The sequence below is a fragment of the Mustelus asterias genome, chromosome 2, assembly GCF_964213995.1.
Source record: "Mustelus asterias chromosome 2, sMusAst1.hap1.1, whole genome shotgun sequence".
NCBI lineage: Eukaryota > Metazoa > Chordata > Chondrichthyes > Carcharhiniformes > Triakidae > Mustelus > Mustelus asterias.
The window spans coordinates 95,139,720-95,155,484 of record NC_135802.1 but is presented as its reverse complement, the minus strand read 5'-3'; the positions used below and the strand labels follow the sequence as shown (position 1 = coordinate 95,155,484).

The 15,765-nt window shown below is 40.9% G+C and overlaps 1 protein-coding gene across 7 annotated transcripts in view; it reads left to right on the top strand.

The window, feature by feature from the left end:
• The window catches only part of hycc1 (hyccin PI4KA lipid kinase complex subunit 1), a 98,345-nt gene extending 90,087 nt beyond the window's left edge, over window positions 1-8,258 (top strand). For 4 of the 7 annotated variants that reach the window (XM_078238615.1, XM_078238642.1, XM_078238634.1 and 1 more), the window contains one exon: window positions 5,896-8,258. In XM_078238615.1, the coding sequence (XP_078094741.1) occupies window positions 5,896-6,452 (557 nt within the window). In that variant the 3' untranslated portion in view covers window positions 6,453-8,258. Of the gene's footprint in view, window positions 1-1,754; window positions 2,042-5,895 lie in introns of all 7 variants that reach the window. The other 3 variants (XM_078238653.1, XM_078238672.1, XM_078238663.1) reach the window with 1 other exon arrangement.
• The last annotated feature ends 7,507 nt before the right edge of the window (window positions 8,259-15,765 follow it).

Below are 15,765 nucleotides of genomic sequence, written 5' to 3'. Positions count from 1 at the left end.
CTCAGTGGAAAAAGCCTGCTCGCATTCACTCTATCTATACCCATCAAAATCTTATACACCTCTATCAAATCTCCCCTCATTCTTCTACGCTCCAGGGAATAAAGTCCCAACCTATTCAATCTCTCTCTGTAACTCAGCTTCTCAAGTCCTGGCAACATCCTTGTGAACCTTTTCTGCGCTCTTTCAACCTTATTTACATCCTTCCTGTAACTAGGTGACCACCAATGCCTTATATAATCTTACCATAACACTCCAACTTTTATACTCAATACTCCAATTTATAAAGGCCAATGTACCAAAGGCACTCTTTACGACCCTATCCACCTGTGACGTCACTTTTGGGGAATTCTGTACCTGTATTCCCAGATCCCTCCGTTCAACTGCACTCTTCAGAGTCCGACCATTTACCCTGTACGTTCTACTTTGGTTTGTCCTAAATAGTGTACACAATTTTCACTGGTAAATTTTAATTTTATTAATTCATTGGATCTGGGCGTTGCTGGCAAGACCAGCGTTTATTGCCTATCCCCAATTGCCCTGGAGAAGATACTGATGAGCTGTCGCCTTGAACCACTGTCATCTGTGATTCAGGCAAAGGGAAATGAGTGTGTGAAAATCTGTAGAAAATTGTGGGAAATTCTATAGTGATTGGTGTAATCTACAAATCCTTTTCCCAATTCCATGTGTAAACATGGGCTTCATTAAGCTAATTAAGTGATGCAATTTAGTGTGGTCCTTTTATTCAGTGGTTAGCACTGCTGCCTCAGCACCAGGGACCCAGGTTTAATTCAGGCCTCGGGTGACTATCTGTCTGTGTGGAGTTTTCACATTCTCCCCATGTCTGCATGAGTTTCCTCTGGGTACTCCGGTTTCCTCCCACAGTCCAAAGATGTGTAAGTTGTGTGTATTAGCCATGGTAAATGCACGGAATTAAAAAGGGAATCTTTGAATTGATGACAAGTGCAAGTCTTTCGGGGAGTCGCTGCAGACTTGAAGGGCTGAATGACCTCTCTCTGCATTGTAGGAAGTCTATGGTTCATACGTACCTGTAATGCACATTCATGATGTGACTGAATTCACTGGTCTAGATACGTTTTATTGCTGTATTTTTAATTAAGAATTACATTTTTATATAGTGCCTTTCATGACCTCCGGATGTCCCAAAGTGCTTTACAACCAATTAAGTATTTTTGAAGTGTAGTCACTTGTAAAATGCACATCGGGACTTGTGCACTGTGCTAATTAGGCCAAGAGTGGTTGAAACAGCTATAACTTGTAGTCGGTTTGAGATATCAAGAAAATGTACTTGCACAAAATATGTAAGAATTGGAATATGACTTTCGGAAGATCCCTCTCTTGACCTCAAGTGAAGGTGAGAGTCATGGCTGTTCCTATGAGCTTTAACCAGGCTGTAACAGCTTAGTTGGTCATTCACCACTGATCTGATGTTAAGGAACAGTAGATATGAAAACTATTGTTGAAAGATACAGTAATCAAATGACTTTTGCAAATTCTTATAAGAAATGCCACTGTCTGTATTAGAATAGGAGGGAAAGTATAAGAATATCAATCTATTGTGCATCAAGAGTATTAATTTTAAATAAGGGTACAACTTCCACTCCATCCATTTTTTTGGAAATATGTTCATTAATCAGTAATCCGCCTAAAACCAAACTTGTTTGCCATGTATTTTTTCTACATTTTTTGGTGTTTTGTGTTTCAGCCATCATACGTCTTGTCATTTTCAATTCTAGATCTATCTACCAACCATTCTGACTCAGTCGAATCACAAACGCTTCCTTTATCAGACTCTAATGTGACAATTGTGCAAGAAGATAAACATGATAATGGGGAGAGAAGCAAAATACAAACAGAGAATGATGCTCAGCATTATCAGGGTATACAAGAACCAGCTTCAGATCCTAAGGCAGATGGCAAAGAAATCAAGAGACAGAAATCTCTGAGGAAAAAGATGGAGGATGGAGTACATGCCTCTAGCAGAATCTAGTCCTAACTGAGTGCTCTATGCTAGCACCCAAAGGTATCTGGCAGTTGAGGGTTAAGAACCTCATTGATGTATTCTGGAACTCCAAAAAGGGAATCTTGAATTGATACTAAATGTAATGTAAAATATCCAGTTTAGTAATATGCCAACTGTGCATGCTCCACAATTCTAACTATTAACATAAAGATTGCATGTTTCTCAAAACTGCACTGATAATTTATCCATTGGAAAGCATTAATTATTACTCAACTATTTGAAGGATGTTGAGTGACTGAGCGAACCTTATTAATCTATTGCCGATTCTTGAGTAGAATTGTTCAAAATAAAACTCTGCCAACAAACTAAAAATAACCACACACATTCTAAAACTTGAAATGAACAACTAACCATTTGAACAGAAATGTACTGCAGCCTTCTGGATGGGAAATGTATAACAACTAATGCCACTCTTTCTAACTAAATTTATACTATAAATATCTAGATAACTTAATTTTATTTTTCATTTTATCAAACAACAGTTGAAAATAGATTTGACTATAACAATGCACATTTGAACTTTGTTGTTTGAAATGTTCGCAGAACTCTGACATATTGCTTTCCCGTAATACATTTCTCCATCTATAGTGATGTGCCACCAAATGAATCTAGGAGCACAACTTCAGTTAGAAAGTTTCTCCTTTCATTATCAACTTTGTGCTTATTCGTAGAAGTAGAAATCAAAGCCCATGGTTAAATTTACATTTCAGTTAAACCTCCAATAGGACATCAGTAATAGAAAACATTGTATTTGGGAAAGCACAAATTATATTAAAGTCAATCGTTGAAATAAAAATTATAAATAATTATGATAGTCTTTGGAATTGAGTAGCCTTCAAATGTGCCTTTTGACTTGGTTTCTATTTGCGCTAGTGTAACAATACTCCTTGTGAATTAAAAAAAAATCATGGGACGTGGGCGATGCTGACTAGATGAGCATTTATATTGTTCTTGAAAAGGTGGTGAGCTGTCACCTTGAACCACTGCAGTCCATGACTATAGGTGCACCCATGGTGGTGTTTGGGAGGGAGTTCCAGAATTTTGACCCAGTGACAATTTGAGTAAGTGAAACCACAAAGCCATACAAGCTCATTTCACACTTGCAAAAAGTGCACAGATGTACAACTGAAGAAAAAGATTGCTACATATTGTAACTTTTCCAATTAATTGATTATAATCAAGTGTGCCTATCATGTTGGATATAAGACCTCAGAATAGTGAGATAACTGACTTGTTGACCTGTGCTTGGTTGTATTATCTGCTTGGATGAAGCTAGAATTCCTTGTTCTTAGATTCTTAACCTCCAGCTGAAGTGCCAAAATTACAGATAGTTTAGCATCTCATACAAGGGATGGCACCCCAGTGAAACAGCATTTGCTCAGAATTATACTAATGTCTGCCTAGAATTAAGCATTTAACCCACAAACTTCTGACATGAAGGTGAGTGCAACCAATTAAGCCAAGCTGGCCTGATGGTTATGGCTAATGCTATTTTGATATTTAAAGGCAACTAAATTACCTTGTGCAATATTCAGGATTTTTCACCTTTATTAAGCTGTACTGCACTCCCATTAAGAGAAAATAGAGTGCTAAAGTAGTGATTCTGTCGTTCTCCAAAAAAAAAGTTTCATCTTGCTGTTTAAGGTGAGTTTTTCATCATGGAATTTGGATATTTGTATGCTGTAGAACGGCATTGGTCTTGGTCATGGTATCTGGCAGCAAAAGTTAAATTAGGCAGGCAAAATAAAATTAAGCACTGTTTATCATTGAAGTGCAAATGCTTTTTGTTCACCACGTGCTGCTACTGAACATTCACTTATGCTTTTAACCTTTCTGCATTCAGCACGTTTTCCTACAATCCTGCTTGCTTTCACCCAGCAATAACAGTAACCTGTTTGGCACTTGCTCACGCTGCTGAAAGTTGATAATAAGTATTACTTAAACTTTGATGTTTATGTATGCTTTAATAACTGTTTTATTCTTTGCTCACATCCTGTCTGGCAAGATTTTCCTGGCACTCGGCTGGGAGATGGTTGAAGAACCAGTGAGCTGCGTCAGGAGGATGCGGTCCCATTAGCAGCCCATTCTACCAGTGGCTGGAATTGCATCAGCTTAGCTGTCTGCTGACTGAAGCAGGCAGCAAATTTGGCCAATTTTTTTTAAAAAAGCAAAATACTGGAAATCTGAAATAACCAAGTGCTGGAAAACACAGCAGATCTGGCAGCATCTGTGGAGCAAGAAACACTTAATATTTCAAATCCAGTAGGACTGTTATTTGGAATCTGAAGAAGAGTCATATTAGACTCAAAGCATTAACCATGTCTCTCTCTCCATAGATGCTTTCCAACCTGAATTTTTCCAGCATTTTCTTCTTCTAGCCACATAAAAGAGTCATCCCAGACCACCAGCTGCATGACAGTGGTTTCCAGGATTGGGTGGGCCATTAGCTCCTGGGGTTCCATGGCTCAAGGAGGGGCCACCTTCATGGCCCCAATGCCAGTTGTTGTCAACTACCCATCTGGCCCCAGGAGAGAGAAAAAACGAACTCCTCGGCACCTCAGAACCCTACTTGGTGGTAAGGAAGAGTTGAAAATCTTCTGGGCCAGCAATGTGAAGAGTCAGCTCATCATCCTGCACATTACAGTAGTTTACAATGGATTTACCTAATTATGTAAACTCACTTCCTTTAGTTGGGGAGAAAAAAGAAAGTCCATACCAAGAAAATATATTAAATACTCGCCCAACTATTATCCACGGCGTGGCCCTGTGAGATGAATGGACTGCCTCAGAATTATTTTACACTTTGATTTTCATATCTCATTTATAAGTGTGTGGAACTATCATCTAATTTTGGGTCCCAACTCTTCCACTGAATGCAGTCTACAATGGGTTTGTACCTATCTTGAGCCATATATCAATCTGTGCATTTGCAACTGAAGCTGCTTTACAACTACGCGAAAATGCCAGTACAGCTGACTATATTATGATGTGTGTAGCCCAACTAGAGCTAATAGAAAACAAAATGCTGTCGTTGTTCCGTGTGCTGTTAAGTGCTTTTGTGTACAATGTTAAAAACTTCTTTGCAACTTTTTTTTGTTGAAGTTCACATGGTGCTGCTTTTGAAGAGGATAGCATTTTGGCTTGCATTCAGTGTTAGTTGATGCTTCCTGCAGAGATCTTTTCATTTCAGCATTAATGTGGTGTTTTGAAACTTTATTATGCCACCGAGGAATAGCAGGAGTTCACATCGTTTCTGTGTTGAGTCACTGTAGGAAGGTGAGAGGCCAGAGACCTTGTGATTTTTCTGAAGGAGCAGAGAAAGCAGAAAAAATCTCCCAGAATGGAAACTTGGGAAGAAACCTCCCTTAGGAGAGTAGAGAAGCTAATCGGAGAAAAGATGAGAAACTCTAACCTGAGTCACATCAACTAATTATGAAAGCTGATATACAGGACATTGGGCATCACTTGACAGCAATGGTTTAGGCTGGACACTCATTTTGCACCCCATCCTATTTCACAGTAAAGTCAAAATGAAGTATAAAACAGATGCTTAACCAGAATCTGCCCTGTTCCCTCCAGGCAGATGAGGTTGAAACTGGAGAAATGTCAATGAGCGTGATGGTATATTCCACACACACACACAGCCCAGCTCCAACAATTATGTTATCTTTCAGATTTTTCAGTTTGTAGGAATAACATTGCCCTTTTTAAAACCAGCTTTTTTAAATGAAGAAATATTTATTGAGTTAGTCCTTCTACCCATTAAAATTTATTTTTGCGAAGAATGAAAGGTGGCCAGATTGAATCAGTCCTAATCTATGAGGTTAGATCTTTTCATTTTTTTCTTTTTCTAGAAGCAACTGATTTAAAAGCCCAGGAGGATCTTGTGGACATCTCTGAAATGGATGAAGGATTTTGTTCTAAGGCTACAAACACCAGCATTACAATTGGTAATACAAGCAGCAAGGCATCTACTGGGAAAAGTCAATTGAAATCTTTAGGCAACAAACCTTGCAGAGATCGAGAAATGTCAGACGAGACCTGCCGGGAACATCTTGCTCGCAAGCAGTCTCGGAGAGCCGTGAGTGAGAATCTGGAGCTCGTGGCCATGAAGAGACTGACTCTGACTAGTAGTCAGTCCCTGCCTAAGCCAGGAAGCCAGAGTCTGGCCAACACATCTACAACCCTCTTCAGTAAATCCTTTGAACAAGTTAGTGGTGTCTTTATTGGAAGTAGTCCAGCCGGTGCCGCAAATAGAAATATAGCAGAATGCAACCGATTCTCGGCTTGCAGCCTTCAGGATGACAGACTTGGACTTGTGGCTGACGGAGACCTTCAAGCTTCCGTCACACACCACCAGAAACAGCAATGCTCACTTGGTTTTAATGTTCATCTGTCACCAGATATGTAACTTTGCAACATGGACATTAAAGGAAAGTTTCTATTTTTTGTAGTCCGTATAATTTGATTTTGTCAAATGCAAAACTGTATTTTTACACCATATAGGAACTGTGGGGTTTCCTTTTTTACATTTAATGTGCCTGTAAAAACAAAAGTATTGAGTATCAGTGAAAAGGATGGTGCATTACTTTTCAGAACACTTCATTAGTGTGCATTTGGCTCTTTATGTTATCCAAATACCATCTTTTGAGCAATTAACTTTTATAATGAATAACCTAGAACCTTCTCATTTGAAGAAACACTTGCAATATTTGTTTGTTTTGATGTCTTGTTTTTTATATGACTGAGAACTTGTTATTTTGTTAGCTATTTCTACCACATTTAATGGAATTGTAATTTGAAAAAAAATGCTACAGTGTAAAAACAGAGTTCGAGGTACAGTGTCAATGTAGAATTTGGATATGGACCTAGTTGAACTGAATTACGTAGAGTCAACTTTGATACACCAGGAATGAAAAATGCTGACTTGTGGAACCAAGTGTCCTAAGTGGATTTTTGCAAAAATCAGTCCTAGTATTGTGGTTCATGCTGCCACTATAGCACTTTGAGCAGAAATGTTCATTTTAATGTAACTGTTTATTGACTCTTACTGCCTAGCTAAAATACACATCGCAAAATTACATGTAAAATTACTTGGTACAAAATAATTGATCATTTTAGTTTTTGTACAAAGTGCTATTAAAGATTTTTATTTCTCCACGTTTTTAACTTTTTGTCCGGCAACAATATATTGCAGTTACTGAAAAAAATAAAAGCCATTTTTCAAGTGGAATTTTTAAAGTTTATACATTTTCCTGAAGCATTAAGTTTTGATTGCATTATTGTTTTAGGCAGCTACATGCATGCATTTATTTTTGTACAAAAGTGAAATATCACCATTTTATAACCTAGTTCAATTTCTTCATGGGAGTTTCTTTTGGTTGGATCATAGTCAGTAAGAGCAGGAACTTGGCTGTTTACTTTCCCTTGCCTAGTTCAAGGCAAATTTTAGTGTCCAGATTAAGACAGATTATTGGGTGCAGAACAGGACAAACCTTGAGACTTGGTTCCAAGAATACCACCTTAAACTAAGTCATGTAGATACCTACATGATGCCTTTTAGTGTGAAATGGCATAAGCACTTAAATGATTTAATAAATCTCATGTTTATATTGAAGAATAAACAGATTTGAAAAATGTTGGTCTCAATAGTGTTATACTTGGACCAGCAGATATCCTATATGTAAAAAGAGTTTGACTATTGCTGCAACATTGCTTATCTGTGTTCCACGCATCTGTTATTTCATATTCCCAGAATACATAACATAGCACTTTATTATTCAGATTTATTGCTTAGAGTGTAATAGTTGGAGAAGCCAATTAAAGAGACTGTGCATTCTATTAAATGAAGCCTGGGTGAAAAGGTGAATTGATCCAAGTATTAAATAATGCTGTTAAAATCACATTGTAACACTTTGAATATTTTCAGACATGCACTGTAAAACATGAATACACATTAAAATAACTGCATAGGTGTTTCTCAAAGGGATAGATAATAGAAATGTCTGCTTTTGCTGTCTTGCTAGATTTTGTATATTTGCTTTGGCTTTTATAATGTTGGTTTTAAGAATCCAGCAATGTATTTGTAACTATTTTATTTGTACTGTCAACAATTATTCAGAAACTAGTATTGTACACTTAAGATGCCTTGGATGTAGGGATGCCTTGAGTAACTGTTGTTTCTCTTTCAGAAAATTAAAATTACTTTAAAAATGTTAACATTGACTAGTTATCCTACTTCTAGACAATTAATATACATTAGGGAAAGATAAAATAGATCCTGTGCTGACCTGCCAGTTTCACTAAACTTAAAGACAAGGGTCATGGAATCGGGCTCTGGCTTTGGGTCAGCAAACATTCTGATGGCAATGGACATGTTTTTGGCACTATTCATGTGGCACCCTATTCCAGGAAGGGTGTTAGCATGGGTGTACATGTACTAAGCTGTGCTGTCATGATGACTGACTGACAGATATCCCAACTCATCTGATGTGCACTTGTTTAGCAAATTTGATCTGTGCATATGCACTGAGCACCAGTGCTAATCAATCCGTGTATTCAGCCACATGAGGTAATACCCCACTAAAAAAGAAGCAGCCCTCAATTTGTGGTTGAGGCACTTCTAACATTTCTGCTTAAGCAAAGTTATTTGAAGTAGTGTGCTGTATTTTTTTGGTGTTTTGGAGAATTGTTACATAATCAAGGAGGAAAAAGGATTTGCCAACAGGTTCTTTGTGCTATGGCTGCACGAACTCTAGGTCTGCAACATGACCAGTAAATGGATTGAAGGTTGCAGAGAGGGAAAGCTCTGAAGAGGGAGGTGGAGAACTGCTCTCCACAGAAGAGACAAGCGTCTTTCTAAAGCATTTTTCCCTGCATCTTGTCCAGGAACAGTGCCTGAGGTAAATAGACTTCAAAAAGGAAGTAGTCTCAACTGTAGCCATGCCAAAGTGGCCTGGAGTCTATTATGTATGCCCCTATTGACTTTTGGTGCATAAAGAATCACAAGGTAGGCTTGGTAACTTGAACATTGGGGAGCTTTTAGAGGAATGCACTGTTCCACAGTCAGATCTAACACTGCACAGCCAGGTCCCCACTGGGAGGAGCTAACCTCTAGTTGTCACCTAGCCCACGCTCTTAAAAGGGCAGTTGGCACCTCAAACCCCAACATATATACATATCAAGAGTGTTAATCAATCTAAAGACAGTGCTGCCATTGGCCTTAAAAGTCACCCACTTATTGAACTTTTATGCATCCATAGGTTTCCATGCTACAATCCTCTGACTCTATAAACATGGGCAATTGGGACTAGCTTAGGGGTTATAAAAAAAAAGGCAGCATAGACAAGTTGGGCCGAAGGGTCTGGTTCCATGCTGTAAACCTGACTCTGACTATATCTTTCCATGTAGGAGGAGGCAACATTGTAGACATCTCCTAAAACACCATCCATCAGAGCATTCAGGATATGACAGCGGCCTAATGTGCCAGGAGAACTGAGTGCATTGTTTTCAAGCAGAATAAGTAGACACATGGCTTTGCTAGAATAGTGGCATTTCCAATGATGCGTGTGTCAATTAAATGGACATGCAAGGCTCTTAAGGATTCCCATGTCAACAGGGAGAGGTATGGGAACAGTAAGGGCTACCATTCTATTAACATGCAATGGTGTGCAGCCAGTCACATTACATGTAAGTGAATGGCTGCTATCGTGAAAGAAGCCATGACACGTTGATTCATTCTGAGGCAGTTGGCTGTCTTTAGGCCTCCACTGAGGGCCGGTAGATGACTGCTTGGAAAGGAAGTCTAACTGTGACACGACACTCAATCTTCCTCACCCTGCCATATGAGAGTAGCATTGGCATGATGAGAGCCTTGGAGCTGCCAAGCTCAATGTGGAGCAGACAATTAGTTTGTTTCTATGGTCTGGACTGCTTGAGGAGAACTTTCCAATATACGCTGGAGCAGGTGTCTGAGTTTATAGTGGCCAACATTGCCTGCCATAATATAACCATCATGCGTGTGCATGCCCTGCCACTAGGAATCTGGAGATCACTGTGGAAGGAAGCTGAAGCAGGGGGCTGCATCGTGTCCTTCCTTGTTCCAGATGGCTGTTAGAGAGCACCTTCTGAGACTCTGGATGGAAATCTCCCAAGGGCAGGTTTGATGACTGAAATCGGTTTCACATTGGAATGATTTTACAGCAGGATCTTCCATTGATGCCTGTCATGGCGGTTCAAAAAACCACCAGAGGACAGCAGAAACTTCATTTGTATCTCGTTATTTGGACCAGATTTAAAGCCAGATGGTGGTGGGAAAAATTACTGGTGTGAAACACATTCATACAACGTGGTGTGCAAATGTCAGGACTCATCTGAAGAATGCTTGGGACTGCCTCTGTAATTTGGGGTGGAGGCTGCCTGTAGCTCCGACCCCTGGAACAATACGGAGTGGGTCAGGGGAGCATCTGCAGGTGGACCTTCCAGATACAGTGCCCCAGAGGGCGTCCATCTTGCAGCCTCCAAATGTTTCTGAGAATGAAGATGGATCTCGAGGATATTCCTGGAGATCTGTCTTCACTTTCAGGCAGTCCACCTTTTTTAAATAGTGGGTCAGTGATGTTGGACGCCTTTTCAATATGGCACCTGGATACAATGCAGGACTACCCACCATCCAGGCCTGCCCTACCACTGAATATAGCATGAAACACATGCATAATTAATCAGGTCGGGGGCGAAAGAATCGGCGTGTTTTCTTGCCTGTCGCTACAACAAGAAACACTCCATGTTTCTGCCCCTGTCACAGTACTCAGTCTCAAATTGGGAGAATTCCTCCCTCTGTTTCAATAAAGCTCCTACCTTAACCACCATTCTCTGTCTGTTGTTCCCTTGGCCACCATCAAATAATAGAAGCAACTCACAAAAAACTTTTTCATTTAATACTTTTATTCAACATCAATTATAAAAATGGAAATGGACTATTCACCTTTGTGAATTCCCTGAGTGCCCATGATCTATCCCAATGTTCTAATGCAGTGCAACTCTAATGGCTGTGCCATGGTTGCTGCAGTAGGCTGCATTTAGCCTAAGAACACCCTTGAAGTGCTCTGGATCTTCCAATAGTATAGTCCAGCTTCGGACTATACTATTGGGGCATGAGTGGCAGCAGTCTGGGCTGAATGGCAAGGTGGTGGTGGAGTGTGAGTGTTAGGAGCACTAATGCTGTCACCCTGCAAGAGGTTCCTCATTTACAGAACTACAACCACTCCCACAGAGTCCGCATGTAATTCCACTAATCTGCTGGAGGACATTTGCTGGATAGCCGGCATGTTACTTGGAGTGTATCTAAAAGCATAAGTCCAGAACAGGAGAGGAAAAGAAGACCTCCATGATCACAACATCTGCAACTTGCACATCATGCCAGATGGCAAGCATGATGAGGTGAGAGTTGAGAAGGCCATAAGGCTATCATCCTGAATGACCTGGGCGATGTCTGATGCTACATGTTCTGTCACAGATGGCCCTAGGATGCAGATCACCTTGTCTTCTGTCGGCATGCCAGACTCCTATTAGTTTGATTGTGTTCCTCTCTCTTGTCGGCAAACTTGCCCTGCATGAAAGAAGGCTTGGAAAGTTTGAATAATGTGCCTATCTGGAGGTATGTAGAGACAGAACGAGATATGTGAGAGTTTGTCTGCATTAGGTGTGTGAGGGTGAGATGGAGCTGACCAAAATTCAAGAAATTTTGAAATATTACAACCAATGTATCCACTATCTTATGGTTATGGCTAGACAAGAAGTCAAAGAGGACATGAAGGCAAAAATTGGGGCACACCAAACTGCAAAAGCTAGTGGTAAGCTGGAGGATTGGGAGAACTTTAAGGTTCAGCAAAAGGCTACTAAAAATAGAATCAAAAGAGTCAAGGTGAATTATGAAAGGAAACTAGCAGAAAATAAACACAGATACCAAAATCTTCTATAAGTATATAAGGAGGAAGAAATTAGCTAAAGTAAATGTTGACCCTTTAGAGGACCATACTGGTGAGGTATTAATGGGCAACACAGATGGCGGAGGCACTAAACCAATATTTTGTCTCTGTCTTAAAGGTAGAGAATAATGAAGATTTTCCAAAAACTTGTTAATGCAGAGGAACTTGGTGCAATAACCATCACGAGGGAGAATGTATTGAATAAACTAATGGGATTAAAGGCAGGTAAGTCTCCAGGAACTGATGGCTTGCATCCTAGAGTATTAAAGGAGGTGGCAGCAAAGATAGTGGATACATTGGTTGTAATATTTCAAAATTCCTTGGATTCTGGTAAGCTCCCAGTAGATTGGAAACACACTAATGTGACACCCCTATTCAAAGAGAGAGAGAGGCAAAAAATAGGAAACTAGGTTGGTTAGCTTGACCTCTGTGTTGGGGAAGTTGCTGGAATCAATCACTAGGGAGGAGATGAATGAGCATTTGGAAAGGCAAAGCTCAATTTACTATTGTCAGCGTAGCTTTATGAAGGGTAGGTCATGCTTGACAAACTTGCTGGAGTTCTTTGAGGACATAGCCAGCAAGATGGATAATGGGGAACCTATGGATGTGGTATATCTAGACTTCCAGAAGGCGTTTGACAAGGTGCCACATAAAAGACTGATCCAGAAGATGAGATTGGAGGGGATTGGGGGTAGAGTACTGGAGTGGGTTGATTATTGGCTGACTGACAGAAAGCACAGGGTTGGGATAAATGGGCCCTTCTCTGGTAGGTGAAATGTAACCAGTGGGGTGCCACAGGGGTTAGTTCTCAGACCCCAATTGTTTACAATCAATATAAGTGATCTGCAAGTAGGGACAGTGTAACATACTAAAATTTGTGGATGATACTAAAATAGGTGGGAAATCAGGCAGTGAAGAGTATATAAAGATTTTACAAACAGATATAGATAGGCTAGGAGAATGGGCCAAGATTTGGCAGATGAAGTTTAATGTGGAAAAGTGTGAGGTTATCCATTTTGGCAGAAAAATTAGAAAGGCGAATTATTATCTAAATGGAAAGCTGATTTAAAATGTGTCCGGGCAGAGGGATCTGGGTGTCTTTGTTCAAGAATCACAGAAAGTCGGAATGCAGGTGTAGCATGTAAAAGAAAAAGGCAAATGGGATGTTGGCATTTATTGCAAAGGGACTGGAGTATCAGAGTAGAGAAGTGATGTTGCAATTGAATAGGTTGCTGGTGAGACCACATCTGGAGTATTGTGCCCAGTTTTGGTCTCCTTATTTGAAGAAGGATGTGGTGGCAGTGGAGGCGGTTCAGAACAAGTTCACCAGATTGATCCCAGGGATAAAAGGGTTGACGTATAAGGAGAGATTAAACAGCTTGGGCTTATACTCACCGGAGTTTAGAAGGATAAGAGGGGATCTGCTTGAGGTATATAACATCTTAAAAGGGATTGATAAAGTAAATGTAGACCAAATGTTTCCTCTAGTGAGGTAATCTCGAACAAGAGGTCACAGGTATAGGTTGAGAGGCTGTAGATTTTAAACTGTGGTGAGGAGGAACTACTTAACAAAAACAAAGAACAAAGAACAATACAGCACAGGAACAGGCCCTTCGGCCCTCCAAGCCCGTGCCGCTCCCTGGTCCAAACTAGACCATTCTTTTGTATCCCTCCATTCCCACTCTGTTCATATGGCTATCTAGATAAGTCTTAAATGTTCCCAGTGTGTCCGCCTCCACCACCTTGCCTGGCAGCGCATTCCAGGCCCCCACCACCCTCTGTGTAAAATATGTCCTTCTGATATCTGTGTTAAACCTCCCCCCCTTCACCTTGAACCTATGACCCCTCGTGAACGTCACCACCGACCTGGGGAAAAGCTTCCCACCGTTCACCCTATCTATGCCTTTCATAATTTTATACACCTCTATTAAGTCTCCCCTCATCCTCCGTCTTTCCAGTGAGAACAACCCCAGTTTACCCAATCTCTCCTCATAACTAAGCCCCTCCATACCAGGCAACATCCTGGTAAACCTCCTCTGTACTCTCTCCAAAGTCTCCACGTCCTTCTGGTAGTGTGGCGACCAGAACTGGATGCAGTATTCCAAATGCGGCCGAACCAACGTTCTATACATCTGCAACATCAGACCCCAACTTTTATACTCTATGCCCCGTCCTATAAAGGCAAGCATGCCATATGCCTTCTTCACCACCTTCTCCACCTGTGACGTCACCTTCAACTTCTCGCAAAGGGTGGTGAATTTGTGGATGCACTGCCCCATAGCACAGTGGAACCTGAATCATTGAATGGTTTCAAGAAGGTGATAGATACGTTTCTAATAAAACAAAGGATAAATGGATATGGGGAACAGGTGGGGAGGTGGATTTGAGACCAGGGAGAGATCAGCCATGATCTGATTGAAGGTGAAGCAGGCTTGAGGGGCTGAATTTGCTTTTTTTTGCTCCTAATTCCTACGTTCCTATGTGATAATTCTCTCATTAATGAACTGAAGTGACATCCGGGTGGCGGTGGTGGGAATTCCACGTCATCCCCTTCTGCCCTCCGACCTAATGAGGGAAGGGTAAGCCTCTGCTGGGAAACTGCAATGGAGCCTCTCTCATGATTGAGTTGTCCCGGCCACCAGGTTTCCCAACACGATAGGCTGCATTGAATCCAGCCCATAATCATTCTGAAACTGAACAACCGTCAATCTACACTGGTTTATGTTTGACAAAATGATAATCATGATTTTTATACAAAGTCCTTGAAATTTTAAGTTTGTCTTTTAATTTGTGAATGAGATGGTGGTGCGGGCCTGAGTTACTTCAGTAATCTGACACAAAATTGAAATAACTTATAATGACAGACAGGAAAAGACACCCAGGTTGGCACCATGCCCATGATAACCTGGCAGTGTCAACCTGGCAGTGCCAGGATGGGGGGAGGTGGGTGCCGGCTCAGACTGTGGGGGAGGGGGAGAAGGGGGAGGGGGAGAAGCGGGAGGCGGAGAAGGGGCCGGCTCTGATCGGGGAAGGGGTGGGGAGGGGAGCCTCTGAGACTGCTCTGGTGAGCTGTGGGGGGAGGTTTGTACAGGTTATGATCAGGGTGCCCTTAAATTACGGCACTCCAATCTTGTTGCAGCCATGTTTTGACGGTGTGCACCCCCCCCCCCCGCACTGGTTTTCTCACAGGAAACAACACTCTGCTAAAAGCATTTATCCCAGAGTATCTTTCACTTACTATTTTTCAAGGTAGAGCACTGTCCTTTTATTTTGTTGCAACAAATAACAGTGAGTGTAAATCATGTTAAGTATTTGTCAGATGCTATGTCCTGCTGCAGCCCCTTTACTGTCCCCCTGAGCTCTCCAGGCTGATTGTACAGCTCTGTCACATGATTTCCAGTGTGTTGGTCTCGTGTCATTGACAACAATGGGGAATTTCTGCTATTAAAGCGACTTTTAGCAACATCACCTCACTTGACTGCAGGCCTGTGGTGGCCACGTTACTTAATTTATGTGAAGTGCTGTGAATACCAGGAAACGCAAACACACAAAAACCACGATACAGGCATAAGTGTGTGAAAATTTCCTCGGCTATTAGATTCAGAGTATTTTCATCTTTACTCTCGTGTCCAAAGAAACAAATAGGTATAAACTTATTGCTTTAGAAGACTGTGTTTTATAATTTGGACAAATGTATTTTCAAAAGTCCGACATCCAGTTTTATTGTTCCGGATAGCA